At 43.1% G+C, this 27893-nt stretch overlaps 1 protein-coding gene across 7 annotated transcripts in view; it reads left to right on the plus strand.

Moving 5' to 3' along the window:
* PLEKHA2 (pleckstrin homology domain containing A2) overlaps positions 1-27893 on the plus strand; it is a 112148-nt gene that overhangs the window by 68192 nt on the left and 16063 nt on the right. For 6 of the 7 annotated variants that reach the window (XM_077152528.1, XM_077152529.1, XM_077152531.1 and 3 more), the window contains 4 exons: positions 6364-6420; positions 14243-14291; positions 15791-15888; positions 27503-27643. In XM_077152528.1, coding sequence (XP_077008643.1) covers positions 6364-6420; positions 14243-14291; positions 15791-15888; positions 27503-27643 — 345 coding nt within the window. Of the gene's footprint in view, positions 1-6363; positions 6421-9912; positions 9972-14242; positions 14292-15790; positions 15889-27502; positions 27644-27893 lie in introns of those variants that run through there. The other variant, XM_077152533.1, reaches the window with a different exon arrangement.

Below are 27893 nucleotides of genomic sequence, written 5' to 3' on the forward strand. Positions count from 1 at the left end.
GAGAAGAGTGTAGAAAGGAAGACCATGAGTAAAGGTAAAAAGAAGGAAAATTAGATATGACATATAAAAGCCAAAAGGCAAAAAGCCCGGGCAGTAAGAACACTGATGTTGATGGATTAAGCTTCCCAATCAGGGGACATGGACTGGCAGAATGGATTAGGGAATGGGACCCATCTATATGCTGTCTCTACTCAAAGGACATGAGGGCAAGGACACAAATGGACATTTGCACACCAGTGTTTGTAGCAACATTATTTACAAATACCAAGAGATGGAAACAGCCAAAATGTCCATCAACAGACAGGTGGCTAAACAAACTGTAGTATATACATACAATGGAATATTATGCAACTTTAAGACAGAATACAGATATGAAGTATGTAACAACATGGATGGACCTTAAGGACATTATGCTGAGTGAGATTAGCCAGAAACAGAAGGGCAAATACTGTATGGTCTCACTGATATGAACTGATATTAGTGAATAAATTTGGAGAATTTTGTTGGAAACAGAGACCATCAGGAGATAGAAATAGGGTAAGATATTGGGTAATTGGAGCTGAAGGGATACAGATTGTGCAACAAGACTGAATGTAAAACTCAGAAATGGACAGCACAATGCTACCTAACTGTAATACAATTATGTTAAAACACTGAATGAAGCTGCATGTGAGAATGATAAGGGAGGAGGGCTGGGGCATAAATGAAATCAGAAAGAAAGATAGATGACAAAGATTGAGATGGTATAATCTAGGATTGCCTAGAGTGTATAATGGCAGTGACTAAATATACATATTTAAAAAATGATTTTGCATGAGGAAGAACAAAGGAATGTCATTACTGCAGGGTGCTGAAAATAGATGGTAATTAATATTTTAAAATTTCAACTTATGTGTGAGACTAAAGCAAAAAATGTTTATTTGGTACAAAATTTATGTTTTGACTAGTGCATTTCCTAACATAACTTATGTAGATAGCTTGGTTGAACAACATAAGTACATGGAACCTTGGGTAAGACATGAGATTTTGTTGGTTTGTCCAGAGTGATGCCCCAAGGAATCCCAGAGTGATTTGATCAGTGAGCGGAAAAGTATTTGCAAAGTCCCCTTTGGAGAATGGTGAGAACAGGGGAAAATTCAACCTCCCCAAGTTGAATTCTTGATATTCTCACAAGCAGTGTGGACAACCAAAGCTATAGGCTGAGCCCCCAGTCTTGGGGTTTGTTCATATGAAACTTAACCCCCCAAAATATAGGTCAAGCCTACTTAAAGTTAGGCCTAAGAGTCACCCCCAAGAGAACCTCTTTCGTTGCTCAGATGTGGCCTCTCTCTCCAGCCAACACAAGAAGCAAACTCACCACTCTCCCCCTGTCTACGTGGAACATGACTCCCAGGGGTGTGGGCCTTCCTGGCAACGTGGGACAGAAATCCTAGAATGAGCTGAGACTCTGCATCAAGGGATTGAGAAAAACCCTAGAATCTGCTGAGTCTTAGAATCAAGAGATTGAGAAAACCTTCTGGACCAAAAGAGGGAAGAGTGAAATGAGACAAAGTGTCAATGGCTGAGAGATTTCAAACAGAGTTGAGAGGTTATCCTGGAGGTTATTCTTATGCATTAAGTAGATATCACCTTGTTATTCTAGATGTAATGGAGAGGCTGGAGGGAACTGCCTGAAAATGTAGAGCTGTGTTCCAGTAGCCATGTTTCTTTTTTTTTTGCATATTCATCATTTCTTAGAACATTTGCATTAATTCAGAAAAAGAAAAAGACAATAGAAAAAGAAATAAAATTAACACAGGAAAGGAAAAAAAAAAAGATTATACCTACCATACCCCTTATCCCTTGCTTTCATTGATCACTAGCATTTCAAACTAAATTTATTTTAGCATTTGTTCCCCCTATTATTTATTTTTATTCCATATGTTCTACTCCTTTGTTGATAAGGTAGTAAAAGGAGCATCAGACACAAGGTTTTCACATTCACAAAGTCACATTGTGACAGCTATATCACTATTCAATCATCCTCAAGAAACAAGGCTACTGGAACACAGCTCTACATTTTCAGGCAGTTCCCTCCAGCCTCTCCATTACATTTTGAATAACAAGATGATATCTACTTAATGTATAAGAATAACCTCCAGGATAACCTCTCGACTCTGTTTGGAATCTCTCAGCCATTGACACTTTGTCTCATTTCACTCTTACCCCTTTTGGTCCAGAAGGTTTTCTCAATCCCTTGATGCTAAGTCTCAGCTCATTCCAGGGTTTTTCTCAATCCCTTGATGCTGAGTCTCAGCTCATTGTAGGATTTCTGTCCCACATTGCCAGGAAGGTCCACACCCCTGGGAGTCATGTCCCACGTAGACAGGGGGAGGGTGGTGAGACTGCTCATCATGTTGGCTGGAGAGACAGGCCACATCTGAGCAACAAAAGAGGCTCTCTTGGGGGTGACTCTTAGGCGTAAATTTTAAGTAGACTTAACCTATCCTTTGTGGGGTTAAGTTTCATATGAACAAACCCCAAGACTGGGTGCTCAGCCTATAGCTTTGGTTGTCCACACTGCTTGTGAGAGTATCAAGAATTCAACTGGGAGAAGTTGAATTTCTCCCTGTACTCACCATTCCTCGAAGGGGGTTTAGTAGCCATGTTTCTTGATGATGATTGTATAATGGTGTAGCTTTCACAGTGTGACTGTGTGATTGTGAAAACCTTGTGTCTTATGCTCCTTTTATCTACCTTGTCAACAGATGAGTAGAACATATGCAATAAAAATAAATAATAGGGGGAACAAATGTTAAATTTAGTTTGAAATGCTAGTGATCAATGAAAGGGAGGAGTAAAGGGTATGGTGTGTATGGTTTTTGCTTTCTGTTTTCATTTTATTTTTCTGTTGTCTTTTTGTTTCTTTTTCTGAATTGATGCAAATGTTCTAAGAAATGATCAGGATGATGAATCTGCAGCTATGTGATGATATTGTGAATTACTGATTATATATGTAGAATGGAATGATCACATATTGGGAATGTTTGTTTCTTTCTGTAATTTTTTTAAAATTAATAAAAAAATTTAAATAAATAAATAAATAATAGGGGGAATGAATGTTAAAATAAATTTAGTAGATTGAAGAAAAAAAAAAAGAGACCTGTTCTTAGCATCCAAGTTTGAGCCTTGAACATGTCTTCTTACAGAAACGTTGATTTCTAACGGTGGATAGAAATTGTGTCGATCTTCCAGTATTTTGTGAGTTTAATAGGCTTTTGTAGACTGGTTTGGGAACTTAACCACAGGCAAACTGTTTTCATTTAAAAAGTGAGGCATTCAATGTGTAAAGCATTATGATACCATTCATGTCCTCAGTGTGCTTCAAGTCTAGTTGGAGAGAAGAGACTTAAAATCCACAAACATATAGTCTAGTATAGATTCCAGGGCGGAGTTTGTCATGTTGACCAGTCATTCTCATGCTTGCACATTTTTAGATATCACTTGGGAGCATTTGAAACATATACCTGCTTTGACTCCATTCCACTTGTTTCTGATTCAGTGTTTTGGAGGTGAAGCTTGGACTTGGGCTTTTTAGAACAAGCTCCCCAGAAGATTCTGATATACACCAAAATTGGAGAAGCGTCAGTGTCCATGGGTTCAAAGAGAGGGGAAGTCAGTGCTGGCTGAAGGAGGGTCCTTATCCTAGAGGAGACAGGCCAGGGGCCAGGGGAAGCAGCCCGGCTTGGGTGCCCCTCCCTAGGTGCTGTTCCTTGGAGTTCTTGCCTTCACCCTGGCTGCCTAGGCCCCCAGCTGAGGCATGCTGGCACATTCTTCCTTGACTAGGAAGTGTCTGTCTGGGGCTGCCAGTGTGCCATCCTGGTACTGAGCTGTCACCATTAATCTTGAAGGTCCAGTAATTAGAATGGACACCAGGCCATCACTTTAGATCAAGTCTCAGCGATCCTGTGGTTGTTTTCTCTCGTGTCATCCATTTCCTTCTGGGTGGGGAAACTGCCTTTTCAGACGATAGTCATATTTTCCTGGCTTCTCTTGGTAGAGAGGAGGTGCCTGTTAGTCTAGGGGCAGACTCTGGGTGGGGTGTACATTTAGGGGGTGAGGATCACACACTCACCCCTGGGGTAACTGGACTCTCTAAATAGGGAGAGCTGAAAGGAAGGCAAGGAATTGAGGGTGGACCAGCCCTGGAGCAGGGGAAGGATGAAGTAGTTGAAATCGGATCCATTCCTATCTGTCATTACGCTGGGTTAGTGTCAGAATGGTTCCCCAAAGTCCACTACCTCACTCCTAATTCAAGACTGGGCTCTGGGGGCCTTGGGCCTGTGGTTTGGGGTCAAGAGAGTAAGTTGTGCAAGACCAGCCCTGAGATTTGGCATCTGCATCTTGTACTTAGTACTGTTGGGGGTGGGGTAGGGGTGGGAACTGCTATATGCTAGGCTCTTCCTCCGTATTTTCACGTGCTTCTCACGACACTCTGAAATAGGGCTTCTTAGGCTCACTTTGTAGGTGAGGCACTTTGTGTCATGGTGCGAGTACTATCACAACTACAGTTCCAGCAGCGCAAGCTTTGTGCATGACACCATGCTGCTTCCAGAGCCTCAGTGCGGGCGTCGGGAGACCTGAGCTTCGGTTCAGGCCCTGCCACCACGTGTGCGACCTTGGGCAAATCCTCTCACCTTCCTTAACTGGAAAACAAGGGCGATGGGACCAGAGGCCGTGGCTCAGGCGGAGGCCTGGGGCCCCTGGCGAGGCCTTGTGGACTTGGGCCAGCTTTGGGCAGCCTGTGAGTCCAGCTGCGTCTTTGGCCACAGTGATGAGCTTTCTCCTCCAGGGCAGTGTCATTCTCCTGCTTGCCCTTTAGGAGACTCTCTAGCTGTTTTATTGGACTCTGATTTAGAAGGCCACCAGACATCTCTCTCTACCCAACAGAGATTTCCTAAAACAAAAAAGAAGTCGCCATGGAGTTGAAAAAAATGTGTAAATCAAATAATCTATATTTGAAATGCTAATCTGGCTACTCAGAGGCAGCTTTTTAGACTGATGGCCTCATTTGCAAGTGAAGGGAGATGGGGTATGTGATATTTTCTATGCCTGTCACCCTTAAGATTTTAGGTTACTGAAAATTCTTTTATTGTATTATTCTTACTCAGTTTTCTGGTGAACTGGAAGGGTCACACTTTTTTTTTTTTCATCAAGTGATGTGTATTAATTTAGATAATTGGCGCTAGCAGGACTCTGCCCTACCACTTAGGAAATTTGTTAAAGGAGATTTTCTGGAATGACAGGCCATCAAGATACATTGGTACTAATAAGAAATTTCACTGTCAGTCCTTCAGGAAATTTATTAAATTCCCATTATCCAGAGTCACCTCTGTTTATTGTTTTGAGGTAGCTGCAGATAATGGGATCTTCAAAGGTTATTCTCTGAGACTTTGGGCAACAACTCAAGAGGTTTCCCAGGGCTCTGGGCAGATTCCCAGGTCCGTGGGGTGGTGAATGTCCTGAGTTATAAATTAGAAACTTCAAGTCTGATTTCTAAATGTGGCCGTTACTCTGGTCTGCATTCCTTCCTGCGTCTTCATTGCTTCTACTCTGACAGCGGAGAAATTGGTAAGCCAAGGAGGTTAGGCCGAGGGTGAGAGCATTGCCAGTCACGATGCCTGTGCGTTTCTTGCTGTTTTAATAATAGTGGGCACTTCCTAATGTTGTGTAGTGTGCAGATGTTGTTTCCTTTGATGCTTGTAGCAGTCCTGTGAAGTAGGCTGCATGGATATATTTCTTATTTTCATGTGAATTTATACCTTATTTGTTCTGGAAAGGATGTGGAGTGGCATAAAACAGGATGAAATCATCAAGGAAATGAGAGCAATCAGGGCAGAAAGAAATAGCTAACCCTTGTGGAGTGTCTCCTGCCTACCAGGAATTACTCCATATGCTCTTAAATGTATTAACTCATCCCTACAACTGCCTTCTGAGGTAGGGACTGTTATTAGCCCTGTGTTTACAGGAGGGGAAACTGAGACTCAGAGTAGCTAAGACTCCACACAGTTAAGTGATGGAGCTCACACTTATAACTGCTGTATGAAAATGCCTCTCTATAGTAAATAGTCAGGGGTAATGCTAGTGTTACGTCAACATAATGGTCATGTTTTTATGAAATAAAAATAAAATCATAAAAAATTTCATGGCAAAAATTATCACTGTTTTATAGTTGGGGAAAGTGAGCTAAAGAATGGTTGATTCGCTCAGGTTTCAAAACCAGCAGGTGGCACAAACAGAACTACCACCTTGATCTTTTGTCTCTTAGTGCTATTTCCATTACTTTGCCTAACATCCTTAGAAAGAAAAATGTGTGTTTTTCAGAACCTGGCAATTGGGGCAGGAACCGTTGGATCTTTGCAGCTGACCTACATCTCGAAGGTAACATTAGCCTGGAGCTTTGGGAATCCACATTCTCGAAGTGTCAAGTCCTTTGGGCCTTAGCTTTTGGGGGTGTTGCATAGTGATGTGAAAGGAAATACCCTTTCCTCATATATTGCTGGGAGTGGTTTTGCTGCTGACAGGGTGGGTTGGTATTAGCAAGTTCTTGGAGGGTGGGGCCTGTAGCCTTTTACTGTCATATCTGTCAGTAAGCAGTGCTCCCAGCTTCTGAAGAGGAGGTGCAGGCAGTGATTTGGGCTGGGTGTGAGAAATGGGATATGTCCTTTTTTGTAATTGGGACAAAAAGGAGCACAAAAGCGAAAAAAAAAATCTAGTAACTGTAATCTCAAAGGCAGATTTTTTTTAAACTTTTTTTTTGTGGGTGTGTGAACTTTATATACAAAAAAGCAATACATTTCCAAATACATTTCAACAAGTAGTTACAGAACGGATTTAAAGTTTGGCATAGTTTACAGTTCCACAATTTCAGGTTTTTTTCTTCTAGCTGCTCCAAGACATTAGAGACCAACAGAAATATCAGTATAATGATTCAGCAGTCATACTCATTTGTTAAATCCTATCTTCTCGGTTATACTCCTCCTTCTCTCTCTTTTTTTGTGAAAAATAGCATATATGTAGAAAACCAATAAATTTCAAAGCACAGCACCACAATTAGTTGTAGAACAGATTTCAGAGTTTGGTATGGGTTACAATTCCACAATTTTAGGTTTTTACTTCTAGCTGCTATAAGGTACTGGAGATTAAAGGAAATATCAATATAAAGATTTAGCAGTCGTACTCATTTGTTAAACCCTATCTTCTCTGTATAGCTCCACCATCTCCTTTGATCTTTCTTCTACTCTTTAGGGGTATTTAGGCTATGCTCGTTCTCACTTTTTCATGTTGGAAGTGGCTAGCAATAATATGGGATGGGGGATGGAGTTAGTTGATGTTCTTGAGAGGGTGGCCCCTCTGCATTTCATGACTTATCTGGTCCAGGGACCCATCTGGAGGTTACAGCCTTCTGGAAAGTTACACTAGTGCATGAAACTTTGTGGAATCTTATATAATGCCCTAGGTGTTCTTTATGATTGGCAGGAATGGTTTTGGTTGGGGTTTGGCAAGTAATGATGGGTAGCATTGTCTAACTGAAGTTGTGTAAGCATGTCCTCCAGAGTGACCACTTGATTGTATTTGAACTCTCTCAATCACTGATACCTTATTAGTTACACTTCTTTTCCCTCTTTGGTCAAGACATCATTGTTGATCCCACGGTGCCAGGGCCAGACTCATCCCTGGGAGTTATCTCCCACACCACCAGGGAGACTTTCACCCCCGAATGTCATGTCCCACGTAGTGGGGAGGGCAGTGATTTCACTTGCAGAGTTGAGCTTAGAGAGAATAAGGCCACATCTGGGCAACAAAAGAGGTCCTCCAGAAGTAATTCTTAGGCATATGCATACCTATCAGTAGTCTAAGCTTCTCCACCGCATACATAAGCTTCACAAGAACAAGCCTCAAGATCAAGGGCTTGGCCTATTGATTTGGGTGTCCCTAATGTTTGATACAGTACCAGGGGTTTCCCTGGTGGTAAAGTTTAACAGTTCCATATTTTTTCTCCCATCCCTCAAGGGACTTTGCACTTTTTGATTAACTGCTTAATATACTCTGAGATTTATCTAGGCATTGCATTAAGCTATACAGGATTAAAGGCTCAAAGGGCAGATTTAAACAAGAGCAACTCAGAAAGAGCTGGGGCTTCACTAGAGTTTATCTGTCACCTGGATGGAAATACTGGAGGGAAGGCTGAGAATACCCTGAGAAGGCATTCAGTATGTGCCAGGAAAACATTCAGCAGCCAGACAGCTGCCGAAGAATCTGGCAGTCGGGCTGACAGGCCATCATCATGTGCAGTTCACACAGAGGGGGCAAGGGCAGCCCCTACTTGGTGCTGGATGCTGGGGACATCTGCCTGGAGCTGCTGAAATCAGCTTTTTCAAGTGACCCTTCCCTGGAGCAGGCACTAGCACTGACCTGTAATGCAGTAGTGATAAAAAATAATAATGAGAAAGGCCAGAGGATTTAGAGTGTCCCCAGAAAGAGGAACGCTTTGTACAGCAGGGAAAGCCAAGTGGCAGCCAGCCAGCTGCTCTCTCCATGTCCTCCTCTCCCCATGGACCTCTTACTTCAGCCTTCTTGGGGGGCCTCTGCTTCTTATTTCACCCTTTCCCACTCTCAGGAGATTGAGGCCTGAGGGAGCCCTGAGCTGAGTGGCAGCTGACTCCTGAGTAGCTCTGGGAGTCCTTGGGTTCAGTCCTCCATCTCAGCTGGCCAGGAGGTGAGTCTGGAGGTGGCCCAGGGGAGCCTGGGAGGAGAGGCCACCTCTCCAGCAGGCTGTGGCGAGCCAGGCAGGAACAACTGAGTACAAAGGCAGAAGATGCGGGGTGGTATTTGAGCAGTTAGAGAGAGGAGATAATGACCTCTGGGGAAGGGGGAAGGGCCTTGGAAGGTACAGCTTTGCTAGCACAGCTGCGGGCAATTTGTACAGTCCTGGTGGTAAGAGATGTGGCCAGCAGTCTGGGGCCTGGGCCCTGCCCCCCCGTCCCCCCACCCCCATCCCTTCTATGCTGTGGAGCTGGGAACTCAGTAGGTCACTTCCCAGGAGGTTCAGCAAAAGAGAATTGAGAGGGGGGTAGCAGAGAACCTTATTATTAATGGAAACTGAAAATGTCTCCTTTCTGAGTGTTGGGGAATTTTTTTGTGGTTGAGGGAAGCGTGAATACAGTCTGCTGTAGAATCATATTTTATGGATGCAGCTCAGATGAGGGATTTTAGACTTTTCAGCTTTGGAGGCCTCCTCATTTTAGAAAGGATGGACTTGCTTTTTAGAGCTCCACGGGAGAGGCAGGCCTGGGTGGGTGTGCAAAACCCACAGCTGCCACCGGCTCAGGTTACACAGAGCTGAGAGTCTTTAACTCCTGACTGACCCAATGCCAGGAAGCAGGGGTTTTCCCAGAAAAACATTTATCCATGGTACTAGTATCAAATTCAGCACTCTCAGTTATTTCAGGGGAAAACAGCTTCTTTCCCGTTAACCCCAAGGTATTCCCTAAAGGGCAGAGCGCCTAACCAGTGTTGGACAGCTTGTATGGCCATATTTATATGGCCTCTCTCTTCAGGGTTCCCTTCTGCAGTTGTCTCCCGAGTGCTCCCCTTGGGAAGATTGGGAATGCCACGTGGTCCTTGACCTGGTGTCCTCCAGGCCACTGATGGCAGCAGAATCAGTTCTTGGACAAACTAGAAGATAATTGAAGCTGTCCTTTGGCACTGCCCACCCTCATGAGGGCCCTCTCTTCCACCCTGGCTATTTCTACACAGCCAACCCTACTGTCCTGTCCCTAGATTGGGTCCCTTTTTGTCAGGCCTTGCCTTCAGCTACCATGAAGAACTTCCCAGCATAGTGTTCTACTTTTTTTTTTTTTTTTTTTTTTGAGGGGAAGTATCATGGAGTCTTTTGAGAATCAGATGAAATGTGTGGACTCATTCTCCAGGTAAATGTGTATTTGTTAGTACACACCCCTGATTTTACTTTTAATTTCTGGGGGTATGTGACTCTCAAAAGCTGGGCCAGAGACCACAACCTAGAACCCCTCCAGTCACACCAGAAAGGTGGCTCCTATTCCCCAGCTCTTTATGCCACCTTGAGCGGCAGGGTCACCCTGGCCATTGGGGCAGAGCCTCGCTGAGCTCCAGGAACTGTGCTTTGCTGCTGCTCCTTCTGCCAGAGGGGCCCCAGCTCCACTTCCGGCCAAGGGCAGACAGGGTGGGGCTGGCCCTCACGGTCCCCTGCCAGCGACAGGCTTGCTGCTCCTGTGGTCTGTGTTTCATCTGATAAGAGCCCGGTTCCTGAGAGCCTGTTGAACTGTGGAACAAGCAGCCTTGTCTCCGTCACTCTGGGCGACCCGTGCCCACTCCTGTCCTCACGTTCCTGACCTCTTCTTGCGTGTTGGTAGAGCCTGCTGGTCAACCATGGTGTGCGTGCTATTCAACTGAGGCTACCTGGGGGCAGGCAGGCACTTCAGTGTCCTCCTAGGTCAGACTATCAGATGGCCTTACCCCTCCTCTGCAGCCACACATCTTCCCCCCTTCTTTGTTGTCACCACTTCTTCTGGCATGATCACTAACGTGTCAGGGGTAGAGTGGGATTTTTATAGCTCCCAGTGAGTGGGGCTTCTGCGTGCACATTTGGGATGTGAGGGAGAGGCCAAAGTACATCTCCGTAATAAACAAGATCCCACCTTGGCTCTTCTCTGTCAGGGGATAGCAACAGGTAGATATAGTTTCTTCTTTTTTTTGGCATTTGGTGACTATGAGTGGGAGGCTAGTAATGTTAGTCTGACTTCACTGATTGAGAAGCTAATCAAAGGCACTGAGGGGTTTACCCTTGCCACACAGCCAGTCAAGGCAGAACTAGAAGTGATATCCTGTTCATTTAGCCATGAGTTGATTTGCCAGATAATCTCTATCATCTGTGGCAAACCTTGAGGCCTGAGGCAAACCGAATGAACATATAAAAACAAAAACCAGACCCTCTCCCTGAAAGTTTCAGTTCCCATAATAAGCACCTGGGTAGCATTCTCATAGTACAGGCTGGTTCATAAAGTTGTGTTCAAAGTGGGCCATTTGTGATCCAGACAGAGTGAAAGAAAGGGCCAGTCAGTTCTAGCCAATGATGCATGTCTGTTTCTTAGAGAAAGGGGGTTTCTCCTGATGAGCCAGAACACTCTCTCCAGCTGCCCAGCCTTCCAGTGCCAATACAAAGCCAGAAGTAGAAGGGGAGGCAGGAGGGAGGTGGGTTTTGAGGGCCACGGGGCCAAGGCAGCTCTGTGGGGATGTTAGCTGATGATGGTCGGGTATAGAGAAAACCAGGGCAGAACAAGCAGGAGTGTGGACCAGAGGACGTGCAGGAGCATGGCTGCCGAGGACCAGAGCAAGAAAGCAGGGCCCTAACAGGCCAAAATGTTGGATGCAAGCAGGGTGGAGGTGCACCCTGGGGTTTGGGTTGAAATTGGGGGTCAGACACCCAGGAAAGTAAGATGGCACAGAGGCCAGGACTGTTAGGTCACGGAGCTCCCATATACTGTTGCCTGTGCTTTGTGAAGGCACAGAATTTGGGTTGTCTGTGCTGAACTCCGGGTATGTGAGTTCACCTTTGCTTAAATCTTCAAATTTTTACGGGACTGTTTAAAGACTTTCTTAGGCCCCATGGCCTCCACCTCACATCTACCTCATATCAAATTGCACCCTCAGCTCTCATTAAGTGTAATTATTGTGCTGTAAAATATTTGAAAGGATTTTAATCATTTTGCTTTTGAAATTATTTGGCTATGAGTAACTCATTTGACTTAGGATTGGCTCTACTTTGTCGGCAGCCGTTTTATATGCACAAGGTTTCTTGTGAACTAAGAAGAGCTAACCCACTGATAATTTGCAAATATAATGAAGTTTTTGTGAATTTGTAAGTGAAATGTTAATGAAGTTGATTTATGCTGACGTCATGTAGACATTTTGATGGAGTTGACTTACACTGATATCATGTAGACATTGAATTAAATTCTTATTGATGAAGTTGATATAATGTTATGCAGACATTTTATGTAATATTTATTAATTTTGAGTATGCCATCTTCATTTTATATCTTGGAGGTCAGGCATTATTTTAGATCTCAAATATTTTTGCAGGCTCCTGAGAAGCTCAGGGGCTCTCGGCATCTTGCCCATTGTGCCACGTAGACAAAATGGCTCTGCCTGTACTAATATGTAGAGTGGGATTGTAAAAGGAAATGAGGTATCGGATACCATGAAAAGTCCCTCTTTGATTGAGCAGCTTCTGTCTGACTGGATGGGTTAAGTGATTTACCTGCACAGTCACATTTAATTATCATAATAACCCTATGAAAATATGACATTATTATCCCTATTTGATAGATGAGGAAATGGAGATATCTCAGCGGGGAAACCTGGAATTCGAGTCCTGATTCTGTGCCCCCAAAGCCCAGGCTCCACTGCCTGTCCTGCTACCTCAGTTCTCCTCTTGAGTATTTGGGTCAGTGTTGATTTTAGTTGTTACAGAATCTGGGCCGGCCTATAGGGAGAACTTAGAGCCAAGAGCGAGAGTCAAGTGAGACTGATGGGTCAGCCATTGCTGACTGCACCTCAGCAGCTGAGCCGTGTCCACACCTTCATTTCCGCTCAAGGTTTTCCTTCAACTCCCGGTTACTAATATGTTTCCTGTTAGAAATAGGAAGCTCTCCTGGAACTCCTTGGTGAGGACAAGTAAATGAATGCCCTTGGCTGGAAAGGAGGTTGAGGGAATGGTACTCTGGGCAGGATTATGACATAAATAGTAACTAAGAGACTCTGAGTGACAAGACTTATCTTCCCAGCAGAAGCTGGAAATCTAGAAGGTATATGCGAATAGCCCCCAGACTTGGTCTCATGGAAAGGTAACTGCCTCCTTGAAAGTCCCAGGTAACGTGGGCCATCCACTCACATCAAGGATAGGTGTCTGTCTTAGTTTCTCAGGGCTGCTATACAAATATCACAGACTGGCTGCCTTAAACAATGGGAATTTATTGTCTCACAGTCTGGGAGGCTTGAGTCCAAAATCAAACCTGTGACTCACCTGTGTCAATGGCCCTCTCTCTCCCTGTCTGTCTCCTGTCTCCACATCTCCTCTGCTTATGAGGACTGCAGGCACACTAGATTACGGCCCACCCTCATTCAGTTTGCCCTCACCTCAACTGATAACATTTTCAAACTTCCTGTTTAAAAAATGGTTCATGGGCGGGCCACGGTGACTCAGTGGCCAAGTTCTCGCCTGCCATGCTGGAGAGCCAGGTTTGATTATTGGTGCCTTCCCATGCAAAAAAAAAAAAAAAAAAAAAAAGGTGCATATCCACAGGATCCAGGGTTAGCACTTGAACATGTCTTTCTGGGGGACACAGCCCAATCCATGGTGTTGCAGGTATCTGGTGGAATGTGGATTGCTTTCATTGCTCTTTGAATGTATTGGACCCTGAGTGATGTGGGCTCACATGTGCACATCCTCAGAAAGGTACATGCAAGGGGTCAGACTAAAAAAGCAAGGTGAAGTAAAGCAACAGGAGGTATAAAGCATTTCCTCTGCTTATGCTCTTCTCTTAAACACACTGCGCATGTGGGTAGTGCTTATTTTCAAGCACTGGTTAAGCAGTCAGGGTGAATCCGGAGGAAACTGGCCGGAATATTTAGATGCAATGAGTGGCATGCTGCCTTATCTTTCTGAGCCCTTGAATCAGAATCTGCATGTCCTTGTAGGAATAGTATCTTCAGTTTGGAGAACTGTTAGGGAGGGCCACTGGTGATTAAGAGAGGGGTGAAGTCCTACTCGTGTACATGGGTCCAGGACAATTAGAATTCTGCCAGAACTCAGTGACCTTTTGCTGTTGTTGTTGGAGAACCCAGTGACGTTTGCAAGTGTTTTTGCAAAGGTAAAAATGAACACAGACATCAAGATAGTGGTTATCTTCTGGGGTGGGGTAGGGATGAGGATTCTATCCGGGAGGGCACACAAAGACCTTATCAACACACAAAGGTGAGTACAAGGCTCTCACTTTATTGTTGTTCTTTAAAATATATTTTATAAGATATAAAATAAAATTGTATCTTCTTTGTGTTGTATGGAAAATAATCATAGTAAAAAAATGAAAAAAATGCTCTGTAACACTGTTAGAAACATATTCATGTTTGTTTGTTTTTTTAATTTTTTAATTTGATATAGGTGAGCGTAGCCACCCCAAAGCAGAAACCAAAAACACCATTTTGCTTTGGTAAGTAGTACTGAGCCAGAGGGTGGGTTTTTCTTAATATTCGCATGGTAACTTCCTCTTTTGCATGGAGACAGTCCTGTGATCGCACGTGGTTACACCCTGGGTGCATGAGTGACTTAACTCATAGTGAAGTTCCCGGGTCTCAAGTGATAACTGCTTTCCTTGGTCACACTGCAAGGATTATTGACATAAGGACAGAGGTACAGGGACTGGTGACATTTTAGTTTTTCCTGATTCCACAGGGCTATGTGCAAAATAACCTTCGAGAATTTTCTGGGAACCTCCTTTCAGAGCTGAGTAATGATATGCTCAGGAAAGGTGGAGACTCGGGTGAGGTTGGATGGGGGGTGGCAGTTTCAGGAAGTGGATAATAGAAGGGAAGGCGTGTTCTTTTGAGAGTTTCAGTTTTGCCAAATGAGTGACAGTGTTGGGTGATGTAGGAAGCAGAGGATGCCTCAAGTTGTTGAATCATCAGCATTTATTGGCTCCCACGATTGCTCTCGGAACAGTACAAACAGTTCCCAACTCTGAATGTAATCTCCATGATGGCAGGGATTTTTCTCTACATTGTCACTGCTGTATCTTCACCATTTGAAGTGGTTCCTGGCCACATAGTCGGTATCAGTAACTATTTGTTGAATAAATGAACAAATGAACTAATGAATTCTATATCTACACCATGATGCTTCTCTCTTGTAGTTCAGGCTTATGGTAGGAGAACAAAATGATCCCTTGGGCTGTTTGTTCTAACTTCAGATTATTTCACAATTCTTTGGTGCTCTCATTCTCCCGTTATTTTCGAGTATCATTGCCAAGCTCAAAAACTACTCTCAGGGTGGGCCATGGTGGCTCAGTGGCAAGAACGCTTGCCTGCCATGCCAGAGGACCTGGGTTCGATTCCCGGTGCCTGCCCATGTAAAAACTACTCTCAGATTTTGTGGTCAGGAGATCTAAACAAAAGGAAAAAATAGTAGGAACTCAGAAGTAAATAGAATGCTCAGAGGGAAGTGCAGGTTGAAAGTGAGGCCAAGGTCACAGATTTGATCTCAGACAAGCTTTATTCTAGTTCCCAGCCACAGAGAAGACTCCCAACCCAGGCCAGTTGTGCCAGTGGAAACAAGGAGCACTGGGTCCAGAGTTATATATTTCTCATCACCACTGTAAATCTGTTAACGCCACTAAAAAGCAGTTCAAGTCTTACTGGCACACTGGCATCCTCAACACCACAGAGCTGCATATTAAGGCTATTGTTGGTGCTGGTTTTGGGCATTGCTCGAGTGGCCAATGGAATAATCCATACCTACTGTTACAGGTGGGCAGTCATGGCTGCTGCTTCCTGAGTATCCATGCAGGTGACATAGCATCATGGGAGCTTTCTGGATCTGCTCTGTGGTTCATCCACCTCGCTACTTTAAAGCTCCTGAGTTTTGTGGAGTCCTTTTGCGTTGCATGTATTCTGACCTGGGGTTTTTTCTCCCTTCTCCCCCGTGATTTTGCAGTCATCAATGCCCTCTCTCAGAGGTATTTTCTTCAAGCCAATGACCAGAAAGATCTGAAAGACTGGGTTGAAGCCCTGAACCAAGCCAGCAAGATCACTGTACGTATAGTTCCTTCTCTTTCTGCATGGAGTCAAAGTGCCTCTTCACAAAACAAGGCCTGTTGGGGTCGGGAAGACCCCATTTGACAGCAGGGGCTTTCCCAGGAGCTGGGCCCAGACCCAGTTCCCCGCCTTCCTCTTCTAGCACCTCCTTAGCTGACTAGCCACAAGTTGAACTGAGAATTTGAGTTTGAATCAAGGTCATGGGAAGTTTATGGAGCATCTACGCTGTGCTTCTGGGGAGGGCTCGTGATCAGTCTTATTTGGGGTAATTCTGGGAAGCTGATTCAAAATGTGGTGGAATTGGAGAATGGATTGCTAACTGCGAAAAGCAGAGGCAGGGAAAAGAGCCTAGGAGGAGGGAAGTAAGAATGTTTTTCTGGCTTGGGGATCCTCTTACTGCAGAGATTGCCTGGAGGGTCAGTCCAGACCTTCCACTACCTGTCCTGGAAGAGCTTTCCATTTACAAGCATCATTGAACTAGTTCACTGTTCTGTGATTGCTCTTTTTTTCCTTGTCCTCATGAATAAAGGACTCCTTTCTTCTTTAGAATGCGAAGAAAGAAATGGAGAAGGTAGGCAGCTGGGAGAGGGAAGAATATATGTTGTGGAGCAAACTAGACCAATACAGTCAAACTTCTTGCGTATAAATCATGGTTTGAATGTTGAAAAGATTGATTTCCTGTATAATACAGTGAGAAACACTTACATTTTAGTGACTTCCAATAGTAACAACTATGTTAGGGCACATTATTTTCCCAGATACTGCGGGGTTCCTGTGACTCAGTCAGAAGGAATCAGTATAGCTGCCTGGTAGTTGTGCTTAGACATAACCGGGGTACCGTTCAGTCATCCTAGCAGTTTTGTCTGTTGGCTTGCAGTCTGATAAACCTTGGTAAACCTGTGAAACAAGAGAAACTGAAGGAAGGAGAGAGGGTGGGTGGGAGGGAGGGCATTCTGCTAACTCACGTGTTTACATTGCTAACCCATATGTTTGTATATAGGGATCTAGAGTTCAGCACTGATTTTAGTAAAGGTTTTCTTCTTTCATGCTGGGGACTTCACCCTTCCGTATCTTCCACAAGTAGAGAAGTTTCTTTCGATGTCTAATGCTTTATTCTTGTTCAAAGTTTCTCTTGGATTTCTGCCTCTGTTCTTAGCTGGTGAACTAGGCTAGACAGCCTGCAAGGTAATGGTGAAACTCTTGCCATTCTTTCTTTTGTGCCTTCAGTATAGAGTTCCTGTAAGCAGCCAGTTACCCCTGCCTGTTCTCTACCCACCACCCTTACCCCTGGGCAGAAGTTCCCTTCCAGGCTATAGGAGAGGAAGGGAACATGGAAGTGCCCAGAGGCCAGGAATCCAAAATCCTGCTGGAATGTCAAAACTTCCTTTGATCTCCACAATCTCCAGGATCCCTCTTACTTTCCTTTGCTTGGTTTATAATATCTCAGTCCCCCCTGCCAAAGGTCCTGTGGATTAGGAGGAGGGGATGGAGTACTCTACGTTGTCCCATTCTCTTTGCAGCATGGAAGGGTTTACTCCTTTCTCTGCTCTCCGTATCGTCCTTAATTGTGTGTTCTTGAAGAGGCTGGAATGAGTTGTGGCTGTGACACCACATTGATTAAACCTTTTCTAATTTAGGGCATCTTATGTACAAAGTGAAGCATCAGGAACTTTGGGCGATAACAGAGATGGGACAGGGAACAGTTAATTTAGTGAAGTACCCTTTTGCACGTTATACATCATTCAACCCTCACCTCACTCTAGTGACAAATGTTTTTTACTACCATTATTTTTTTTCAACTTCCAGTATCTTTATTTTTTTTTAGAACCTAGATATAGTTAACTCTCAAATTTACTCAATATTGATATAACAACACAAAATTAAAATTCTGTATGCAACACATGGCCTTTATTACAGAACTTGGGCTTTTTATGAGATAGTTTATAAATAGTACAAGTTACTCTTTGCTTTACTGTCCTAAAATGTTGCAACTGGCAAATCACTCCCATAAGCTTTTTACTAAGTTTTTATATCAACTTAAGTGATGATCTCTCCCCCTTAGCCATAGGTGAAAATACACCTCAATTTCTGCCCTAAAAAATTTGGTTAACCCTGAACTATCAAATTTCAGCAGATGGAACACCAGAAATAGATTATAGGCAGCTCTAAATCTTTGCCTAAGCAATTCAGGAGTGACCTTTTAAAAGAAGACACAGGTTTCCTATTGAATTTTGTTTTAGTGGACCTCAAAATCTGTCACGAAACATGTGCCAGATTGTTGTTCTTGTTAGAAAGTGCTGATTTTAAAATCCAACTTAAAAACTGCCACACAAAATAAATAAATGACCCACAAAACATTCCTTTCCTTCTGAAGGTTTTAGGATGCATTATCATCATTAACCAGTTTTTTGCTGTTAAAACTTAAAAGACGAATTGAGACCAACAGTTCTGAGACCATCCTCCCACCTCTGGTTAAGACTGGGTGGCAGGTGTTATGGGTAATATTCATTTAGCTTTCTGAAATTCCTGGGCAACCTTGGTGACCTGGCCAGCTCCAGCAGGTTTCTTGTCCACTGCCTTGAGGACACCGATGGCCACTGTGGTGTCTCCTGTATACAAACAGCAAAACCACCCAGAGGACGATAGTCAAAGAAGCTCTCAACACACGTAGGCTTGCCAGGGACTATACCAGCAATGACAGCATCACTAGATTTCAGAAACTTGGGGCCATCTTCCCACTTCTTCCCAGAATAGTAATCAGTCTTCCCCTTCAGCTCAGCAAATGTACAAACACAGTGAGCCAGGTGACAGTCCAACGCAGGGGCATATCCGGTACTGACTTGGCTTGGACGCCGCAGGATGATCACCTGAGCAGGGAAGCCAGCTGCTTCCGTAGGTGGGCCATTTCTGGTATGACCAGCCATCTTGCCACAATGAACATCTTTTACGGACAATGTTATTGACATTGAAGCCCAATTATCCCCAGGAAGAGCTTCACTCAAAGCTTCATGGTGCATTTCAACAGACTTTCTTTTAGTTGTAATGTTGACTGGGGCAAAGGTAACCACCAGGCCTGGTTTGAGAAGCCCAGTCTCTACTCTGCCCACAGGGGCAATACCAGTGCCACCAATTTTATAGACATCTTGGAGGGATACACACAAGGGCTTGTCAGGGTGGCAGGACGCAATCCAGACTCCCAAGCAGTGTGGTTCCACTGGCATTGCTGTCCTTGCAGGTGACCTTTCATCCCTTGAACTAAGACATGTTAGCATTTGGCTCCAGCATATTGTCACTTATTCCAACCAGGAGTTGGCACAAATGCTACAGTGTTGGGGTTGTAGCTTAATTTTTTATTAAAGTAGATGCTAATATCCTTAACAATTTCCTCATATCTCTTTTGTAACGCAGTAAGAGGACTTCCACAAAGACAGTGGTGAGGGTGGCTCAGTGCAATCCATTTTAACACCAGCAACTATTGTTTCACACCCAACATGTAAACCAGAAGGACATGCTCATGGCCTCTCACCTCACCACTGTCTTTGTGGAAGTCCTCTTACTGTGTTCTCAAATAAATTTTCTGCCTACCAAAAAAAAAGTAAGGACGTGGTTGTGGGTCTGCCCATTCTTGGAGATACCAGCTTCCGAGCCACCAGCATCGAGCAGCAGCAGTCAGAACAGCACAGTTGGCCGAGATGTGCTTGCAATCATGTTTTTGATAAAGTCTCTGTGTCCTAGGGCATCGGTGTTGGTTACCTAATACTTGCTGGTCTCAAGTTTCCACAGGGAGATAACAATGATAATAGCATGCTCACATTCAACTTTTCAGTTTATTCAAAACCCAGGGATACTTGAAGGAACTCTTTCCCATATCAGCTGCCTCCTTCTCAAATTTTCTGGTGGTTCCTTTGTCGATTCCACCACATGTGTGGCTCTGCAGGCCAGTAGGGTAGAGTTGCCACACGTATATGTCTGATGATGGCAGCGTTTATACGCGTCTTTTCCTTTCCCATCTAGACTTAAGATTTAGTGATGGTGGAAAAAAAAAAAAGATTCAGCATGGTTTTCACAACAACTGTGTTCTGGTGGCAGATGTGTTGCAAAAAAGGCTGCCGTTTTTTTCAGAGGAAGAGGGAGATCAGAATCTTGTCGAAAGTCAAGAGGTTATTAAATGGGAGAGTTGGGATTCAAACCCAAGTTCCTCTGACCTCCAAGGCCTAGGTGCTTATAAAAAAAATATTAAAAGCAAATAGCAGGAGGTGCAAGGGTAGTTTAGTGGTAGAATTCTTGCCTGCCATGCGGCAGACCTGGGTTCAATGCCCGGCCCGTGCACTCCTCCCTGGCACCCCCACCCAAATCAACAAATGGTGCTGCAATAATGGGATACTCACATGGAAAAAGAATGGAATGTGACCCTCACCACACAGCATACAAACAACAATGACAACAACAAAAGCAAATAGCAGTTGTAAAATGTGTTAGTGATAGCATACCATTTGTACGTCCATGGCTTCATTTTAGCTCCACAAAACCTTGCTATATAGGAAGGACAAATGCTATTATCCCCATTTATAGATGTGGAAATGGAAATGCCAAGAGAGTAGAGTGAGTTGCCCAAGGTCATATAGCTAGTCCTGTCAGAACTAGGACAGTTCCAGTTTTTCTGCCCACAGAACTTTTGCTCGTTATATGCTTTGGTCATTGAGTCCTTATGATTGAAGAAAATGATCAACATGTGAAAGAATTGGGTTCTCTGAGAGAATTCTAAATATTTCCTGTACTATTTTCCAAGGGTTACCTTAACAAATGAATACAAACTGGGTGGCTTAAAACAATAGAAGTTTATTCTCTTACAGTTGGGATGCTGGAAGTCCAAAATCACGGTATTGGCAGAGCCGCTGTCTCTCTGAAGGTTCTAGAGGAAGAATCGCTTCTTGCCTCTTCTTAGGTTCTCACCGTTGCCGGCAATAGGTCATTTGCCTGCGTTTGTAGCTGCATCATTCTATCTCTGCCTTTGTCTTCATGTAGCCTTCTTCTCTGTGTGCTTTGTCCTCTTCTCATAAGGATACCAGTCATTGGATTTTGGGCCCACTCTCGTCCAGTATGACCTTATCGTAACTAATTGTATCTTCAAAGACCCTATTTCCAAATAAGTCACATTCTGAGGTTCTAGATGGATATGAATTTTCTGAAAAGAGTTAAAAATTGAGCAATAGAATTAAAGCACAGTTTCCCTTAATAGATCATATAGTTCTTCATAGTAGTCTGGCTATGCCCAATGGGAAGGAAGATGAATTCTTGGTTTTCTCACATTGCAGATGAGAGCCATGAGGTTCTCCCTCAACAGAGAACACTTCATAGGAGAATGGCAGAAGGCACAACTTTAATAAAGCCTCTGGGAGATAGACAAAACCAGAAGAACCTGGCTTTCAAGCTATGTAGCATAGTTTCAGTTGAGTTTGTCCCCTACAGGCTGATTTAAATCTTGGACGAAATGAAGAGAACTTTGGAAAGATGCTGGGAGGTTGGTCAGAAGCAGCTCCCAATGAAGGGCATTAACACTACCTATCAGTGGTCTTCTAGGTGAGTTGCCAGATACAAAATGGAAATACAACAGCCAAAGTTCTAAGAGTCCTTTTCCGGTCACTGGGAATGCTAAAATGTTACTCCCCTCCTCCTTTGCTGGGCTTCAGGAATTCTACTGGGCCTTTTGTAGTCTGGAAAAATTTCTGCTGTTCTGTGGTGGTTATATGATGAAATACCCCTGCAGTAATCGGCAGCCATAAAGAATTCCCTCACATAAAAGCAAAACGGAGAGCAAGTTAGAAGAGCTGACTTAGGCTGGTGAGTAATATTTTACATGGGGAGTAGGAGAGTCCTGGGGTCAAAGCAATTTTTAAAAGAATATTTTTACTGAGAATCTTCACACACATACAGTCCATACATGGTATCAATCAGTGGCTCACAATAATCATCACATAGTTGTGTCTTCTTCACCATGATCATTTTTAGAACATTTGCCTCACTCCAGAAAAACAAATAGAAAGTAAAAATAAACTCATACATCCTATACCCTTTACCCCTCCCTCATTGACCACTAGTATTTCAGTCTACCCAAATTTTTACCCTTTATCCCCTATTATGTATTAATTTTTTTAATTCTTATTTTTTTATTCATCTGTCCATACCCTGGATTAAAGAAGTATCACACACAAGGTTTTCACAATCGCACAGTCAAATTGTAAAAGTTATATAGTTATACAATTGTCTTCAAGAATCCAAGCTCCTAGAACACAGCTCAACAGTTTCAGGGACTTCCCTCCAGCCACTCCAATATGCCATAAGCTAAAAAGGGATATCTTATATAATGTGTAAGAATAACCTCCAGAATAACCTCTTGACCCTGAAATCTACCAGCCTCTAAAATTTTATCTTGTTTCATATCTCTTTTCCCCTTTTTGGTCAAAAAGGCTTTCTCAATGCTGGGTACCAGCTCAAACCTGGGAGTTCCATCCCATGTTGCCAGGGAGATTTATAACCCAGGAATCATTTCACATATAGTTGGGAGGAATTGACTAAGTGAATTGACTAAGAGAGAGAGGCCACATTTGAGCAACAAAAGAAGTTCTCTGGAGGTGACTTTTAGGCATAATTATAAGTAGGCTTAGCTTCTCCTTTGCAGGAATAAATTACATAGGGGCAAACCCCAAGATTGAGGGCTCAGTCTATTGAATTGGTTGTCCCTACTGCTTACAAGAATATCAAGAATTCCCCAGAGTGAGAAGTTGAATATTTCCTCTTTCTCCCCAGTTCCCCAAAGGGACTTTACAAATACTTTTTTATATTCTGCTGAAATTGCCCTGGGATATATCCCGGCTTCACACTAACCAGTACAAACCAACAGTATCTCATGCCCTACTCAAGATTCCATATAATTATGGTGTTCAAGTAAACTGATCGTACAAAGTTAAATTAGATAATATACTAACCAAAATATAAATTGTGCACCAAATAAATATCCCTTCCTTTGGTCTCACACAGAAGTTGAAGTTTTAAGATATGGACCGTATCATCCTTTACCCTGTATTTTGATTTACCTTAATCCTATCCAAATCAGCTTCATTTGTTTCTCTAGTTGAAGTTTGGTCACTTTTTTTTTTAAATTTTATTAATTAAAAAAAATTACAAGAAACAAACATTCCCAACACATACACTCAGCAATTCACAATATCATCACATAGTTGCATATTCATCATCATGATCATTTCCCAGAACATTAGCATCAATTCAGAAAAAGAAATAAAAGACAACAGAAAAATATAACAAACAGAAAAAAAAAAATTTTACAGGCCATACCCCTTACTGATCCCTTTCACTGATCACTAGCATTTCAAACTAAATCTATTTTAACGTTTGTTCCTTTATTATTTATTTTTATTCCATATGTTCCTCTCACCTGTTGACAAGGTAGTTAAAAGGAGCATCAGACACAAGGTTTTCACAATCACACAGTCACATTGTGAAAGCTTTATCATTATACAATCATCATCAAGAAACATGGCTACTGGAACACAGCTCTACATTTTCAGGCAGTTCCCTCCAGCTTCTCCATTACATCTTGGATAACAAGGTGATATCTACTTAATGCATAAGAATAACCTCCAGGATAAGCTCTCGACTCTGTTTGGAATCTCTCAGCCATTGACACTTTGTCTCATTTCACTCTTCCCCCTTTTGGTGGACAAGGTTTTCTCAATCCCTTGATGCTGGGTCTCAGCTCATTCTAGAGTTTTTCTCAGTCCCTTGATGGAATTTCTGTCCCACGCTGCCAGGAAGGTCCACACCCCTGGTAGTCATGTCCCACGTAGACAGGGGGAGGGTGGTGAGTCTGCTCACTGTGTTGGCTGGAGAGAGAGGCCACATCTGAGCAACAAAAGAGGCTCTCTTGGGGGTGACTCTTAGGCCTAAATTTTAAGTAGACTTGACCTATCCTTTGTGGGGTTAAGTTTCATGTGAACAAACCCCAAGACTGGGGCCTCAGCCTATAGCTTTGGTTGTCCACACTGCTTGGGAGAATATCAAGAATTCAACTTGGGGAAGTTTAGTTTTCCCCCGTTCTCACCATTCCCCGAAGGGGACTTTGCAAATACTTTTCCACTCACTGATCAAATCACTCTGGGATTCATTAGGGCATCACCTGGACAAACCAACAAAATCTCATGTCCTATACAAAGTTCCCTGTACTTAATGTGTTCAATCAACTATCTACATAAGTTATATTAGGAGATGCACTAGTCAAAGTATAGATTTGTACCAAATAAACGTTTTTTGCTTTAGTCTTACACATTAGTTGTAATTTTAAAATATTAGTTACCATCTATTTTCAGCACACTGCAGTAATGACATTCTTTTGTTCTTCCTCATGCAAAAGCATTTTTTAAATTTGTACATTTAGTCACTATCATTATACACTCTAGGCATTCCTAGATTATACCATCTCGATCTTTAACATCTTTCTTTCTTTCTATTTCATGTATGTCCCCAGCCCTCCTCCCTCTATCATTCTCACATGCAACTTCATTCAGTGTTTTAACATAATTACATTACAGTTAGGTAGTATTGTGCTGTCCATTTCTGAGTTCTTGTATCCAGTCCTGTTGCACAGTCTGTATCCCTTCAGCTCCAATTACCCACTATCTTACCCTATTTCTATCTCCTGATGGTCTCTGTTACCAACGACATATTCCAAGTTTATTCACTAATGTCAGTTCATATCAGTGAGACCATCCAGTATTTGTCCTTTAGTTTTTGGCTAGTCTCACTCAGCATAATGTTCTCAAGGTCCATCCATGTTTTTACATACTTCATAAGTTTATTCTGTCTTAGAGCTGCATAATATTCCATCGTATGTATATACCACAGTTTGTTTAGCCACTCGTTTGTTGATGGACATTTTGGCTGTCTCCATCTCCTTGCAATTGTAAATAATGCTGCTGTAAACATTGGTGTGCAAATGTCCCCTTTGAGGAATCTTATATATTGCTCTAGGTGTTCTTTAGGATTGGCTGGAATGGTCCTCGTTGGGGGCTGGCAGGTTATGATAGGTAGCAAGTTCTAACTGAAGCTTGCGTAAGAGCAACCTCCAGAGTAGCCTCTCAACTGTATTTGAACTCTCTCTGCCATTGATACTTTTAGTTATACTTCTTTCCTCCCTTTTGGTCAGGATGGAATTGTTGATCCCATGGTGCCATGGTTGGATTCATCCCTGGGAGTCATCTCCCACGTCACCAAGGAGACTTTCACTCCTGGATGTCACATACCCAGTAGTGAGAAGGCAATGATTTCACTTGCAGAGTTGAGCTTAGAGAGAGTGGGGCAGGCCACATCTGACCAACAGAAGAGTTTCTCTAGAAGTAACTCTTAGGCATGCCTATAGGTAGGCTAAGCTTGTCCACTACCTACATAAGCTTCACAAGAATAAGCTTTAGGAGATCCAGTTTTATCTATTTCTTTTGTCAATGCTTGTGGTTTGGGTGTAAGGTCTAGAAACCACCTCCTCTTACAAGATTTATACATTTTCTTATAAAAGTTTTATGGTCTTAAACTCTAATGTTTAAGTCTTTGGCCCATTTTGAGTTAATTTTTGTGTAGAGTGTGAGATACAGATCCTCTTTCATTCTTTTGCATATGGATATCCAATTCTCCAAACACCATTTATTAAAGATTTATGCTGCTCTGTCCCAGGTGGGTTAGCTCAACTGCCTTATCAAAGATCAATGGTCTGTAGATAAGAGGTTCTTTTTCTGAATACTCAATTATATTCCATTGTTCAGTATATCTCTCTTTATGCCAGTACCATGCTGTTTTGACTACAGTACTTTTGTAATATACGAAGTGATTTTAATGAGCTTCAGTTACCTCATCTATAAAATGGAAAAAATATTGCCTGCTTGATAATATTGCTGTGGTGATTAGAGATCATGCAGCATGGAGCCTGACGCATTGCCCGTACTGCGTGGGGCCCCAGGGCAGTGGTACCCACTGTTTCCTCACACACAGCTGGAAGGAAAATGGGAACCATTGGTCATTGTCTTTGGCAGAGTTACCTTATAGCCATGGCTCTTGAAAGGTTATGGATTCTTGTCAGTCCTGAAGGTCTTACTCTGAGAGCTGTAGAAATGGAAGAGGACTTCAGCCTCTCTCGCAAGGTCCGTGGTTATTTTCCCGCAGATGCAGTAGGATGTTTGGTTCTTGTGAAGGAAGGTGTTACGATGCTGTGGAGAGCCCACTGTTGGGAGGCAGCATTTAATCTCACATCATTTATTCCTGATTACTTTGGACAAATGACTTGACTATTTTGGACCTGCCTTTTTGTCTTACGAAATGAAGGATTTCATTGGACTTGGCCAGTGTCAGGTTAAATGAGTGAAGTAGACGAGGAAGAGAAACAATAATGTAAATGAGGATCTCTGGAATCTTGACCCTTGGCCTCAGTACTGGGGAGGTAGTGAGGACTGTGGCAAACTGAACACCATATTCCCCAGGTAAAGAGGAAACTGATACTTGGCTGGATTTTTATGTGAAGTACCCCAGATTTTAAGTATGGATTAAAAAACACATTATGTAGGACAAACAAAATACAATTTAGGCAAATTCTACCTGTGGGCCACCAGTTGGCCGCCAGTGTGCAATGTCTGGGCTGTGGTCTCTAAATAGCCTAAAATCCTGTGATTCTTTGATCAGCCACAGAGCTATGACTCTGTCAAAGAGGAACAAAGATAACTCATTGTACCAAGAGATCAATTTTATAAAGATTCTTATGATTTGTAAAATACCAGTTATTTTATAATACTTTAATATTTATTTGTTTTTGAAATTTTAAATATATATATACTCTCTCATTTGATAATCACAATAACTCTATGCCGTAACTATTATTTCTCTACCCATTTTACAGTTGAGACCATTTAGAGAGTGATGAAATGATTTGCTGACAGGTCATGAATTAAATAAACCCCAGGCTCTGGGCTCCATGCTCTCTTAAGTAGAGCATATACTGTGCATGTTCTGATCTGTTCCCCCTGCCTTACATGCTGTTTCTCTCTTCCTCACATTCCTGTTTCCTTTTCATCCACCAGTATACTATTTCAACATCTCCTCTTCTGGATATCTCCCCTAATTACTCCAGCAAGTTTCCTTGCTGTTCTCTTTCGCAGCTCCTGTTTATTTTCTTTAACGTGGACCTCAATTGGAAATTACTGTGGTTGATTATTTAACTTTTTTTTTTTAATCTATCTTCCTTACTAGCATGTAGATGCCACAAGGGTGGGGCCCATATCTGTATCTGCTGTTTTATCTTTGGTCCTGGCCAGAAAAGAGTTGGTTTATAGTAGCTCAACAGATAGTACTCAACAAATTCATAAATTTGTATGTGATGGGGATTGTTGGCAGATTTACTCATATTCTGGATCAGTGGAAGGGCTGGGGATAAGAGATGTGTTAATATAATTTGGTAACATATTGGCACTGCTCACCTCCTCCCGGTCCTGTTTCTGCACCACCCCCCCCACCCAAGTCTTCTACTCCTTATTGACCTTGCTGCCCATCTTCCTAGGTACCCAAAGGTGGGAGCCTCCCCCTGGCTCCTGAAGTTATCAAGAGCCCAGCCGTTCCTCTTGCTCTGGAGAAGAAGCCCCAGGTGGCCTATAAGACAGAGATCATAGGAGGCATGGTGGTCCACACGCCCATCAACCAGGTGCTGGGGCAGGGGCTGCCAGGGCAGGCGAGGGGCCGGTGGTATCTGTCAGGTGCCCGTGATGAGCGCAGAGGGCTCTACTGGAGAAAAGGGTGGGTGGGAGCTGGGGACCTCGTGCAGATGGGGTAGCCAGGAAAATACAGGACAGGGGTGGGTGTGGAGAGTGGTGGTGCAGAAATTGAGGCCACCCCACCCTGAAGCTGTGTGGCCAGTACAGTTGTGCACTGTACCTGGGAGATGAGCGCCTACA

This window comes from Tamandua tetradactyla, chromosome 3, assembly GCF_023851605.1.
Source record: "Tamandua tetradactyla isolate mTamTet1 chromosome 3, mTamTet1.pri, whole genome shotgun sequence".
NCBI lineage: Eukaryota > Metazoa > Chordata > Mammalia > Pilosa > Myrmecophagidae > Tamandua > Tamandua tetradactyla.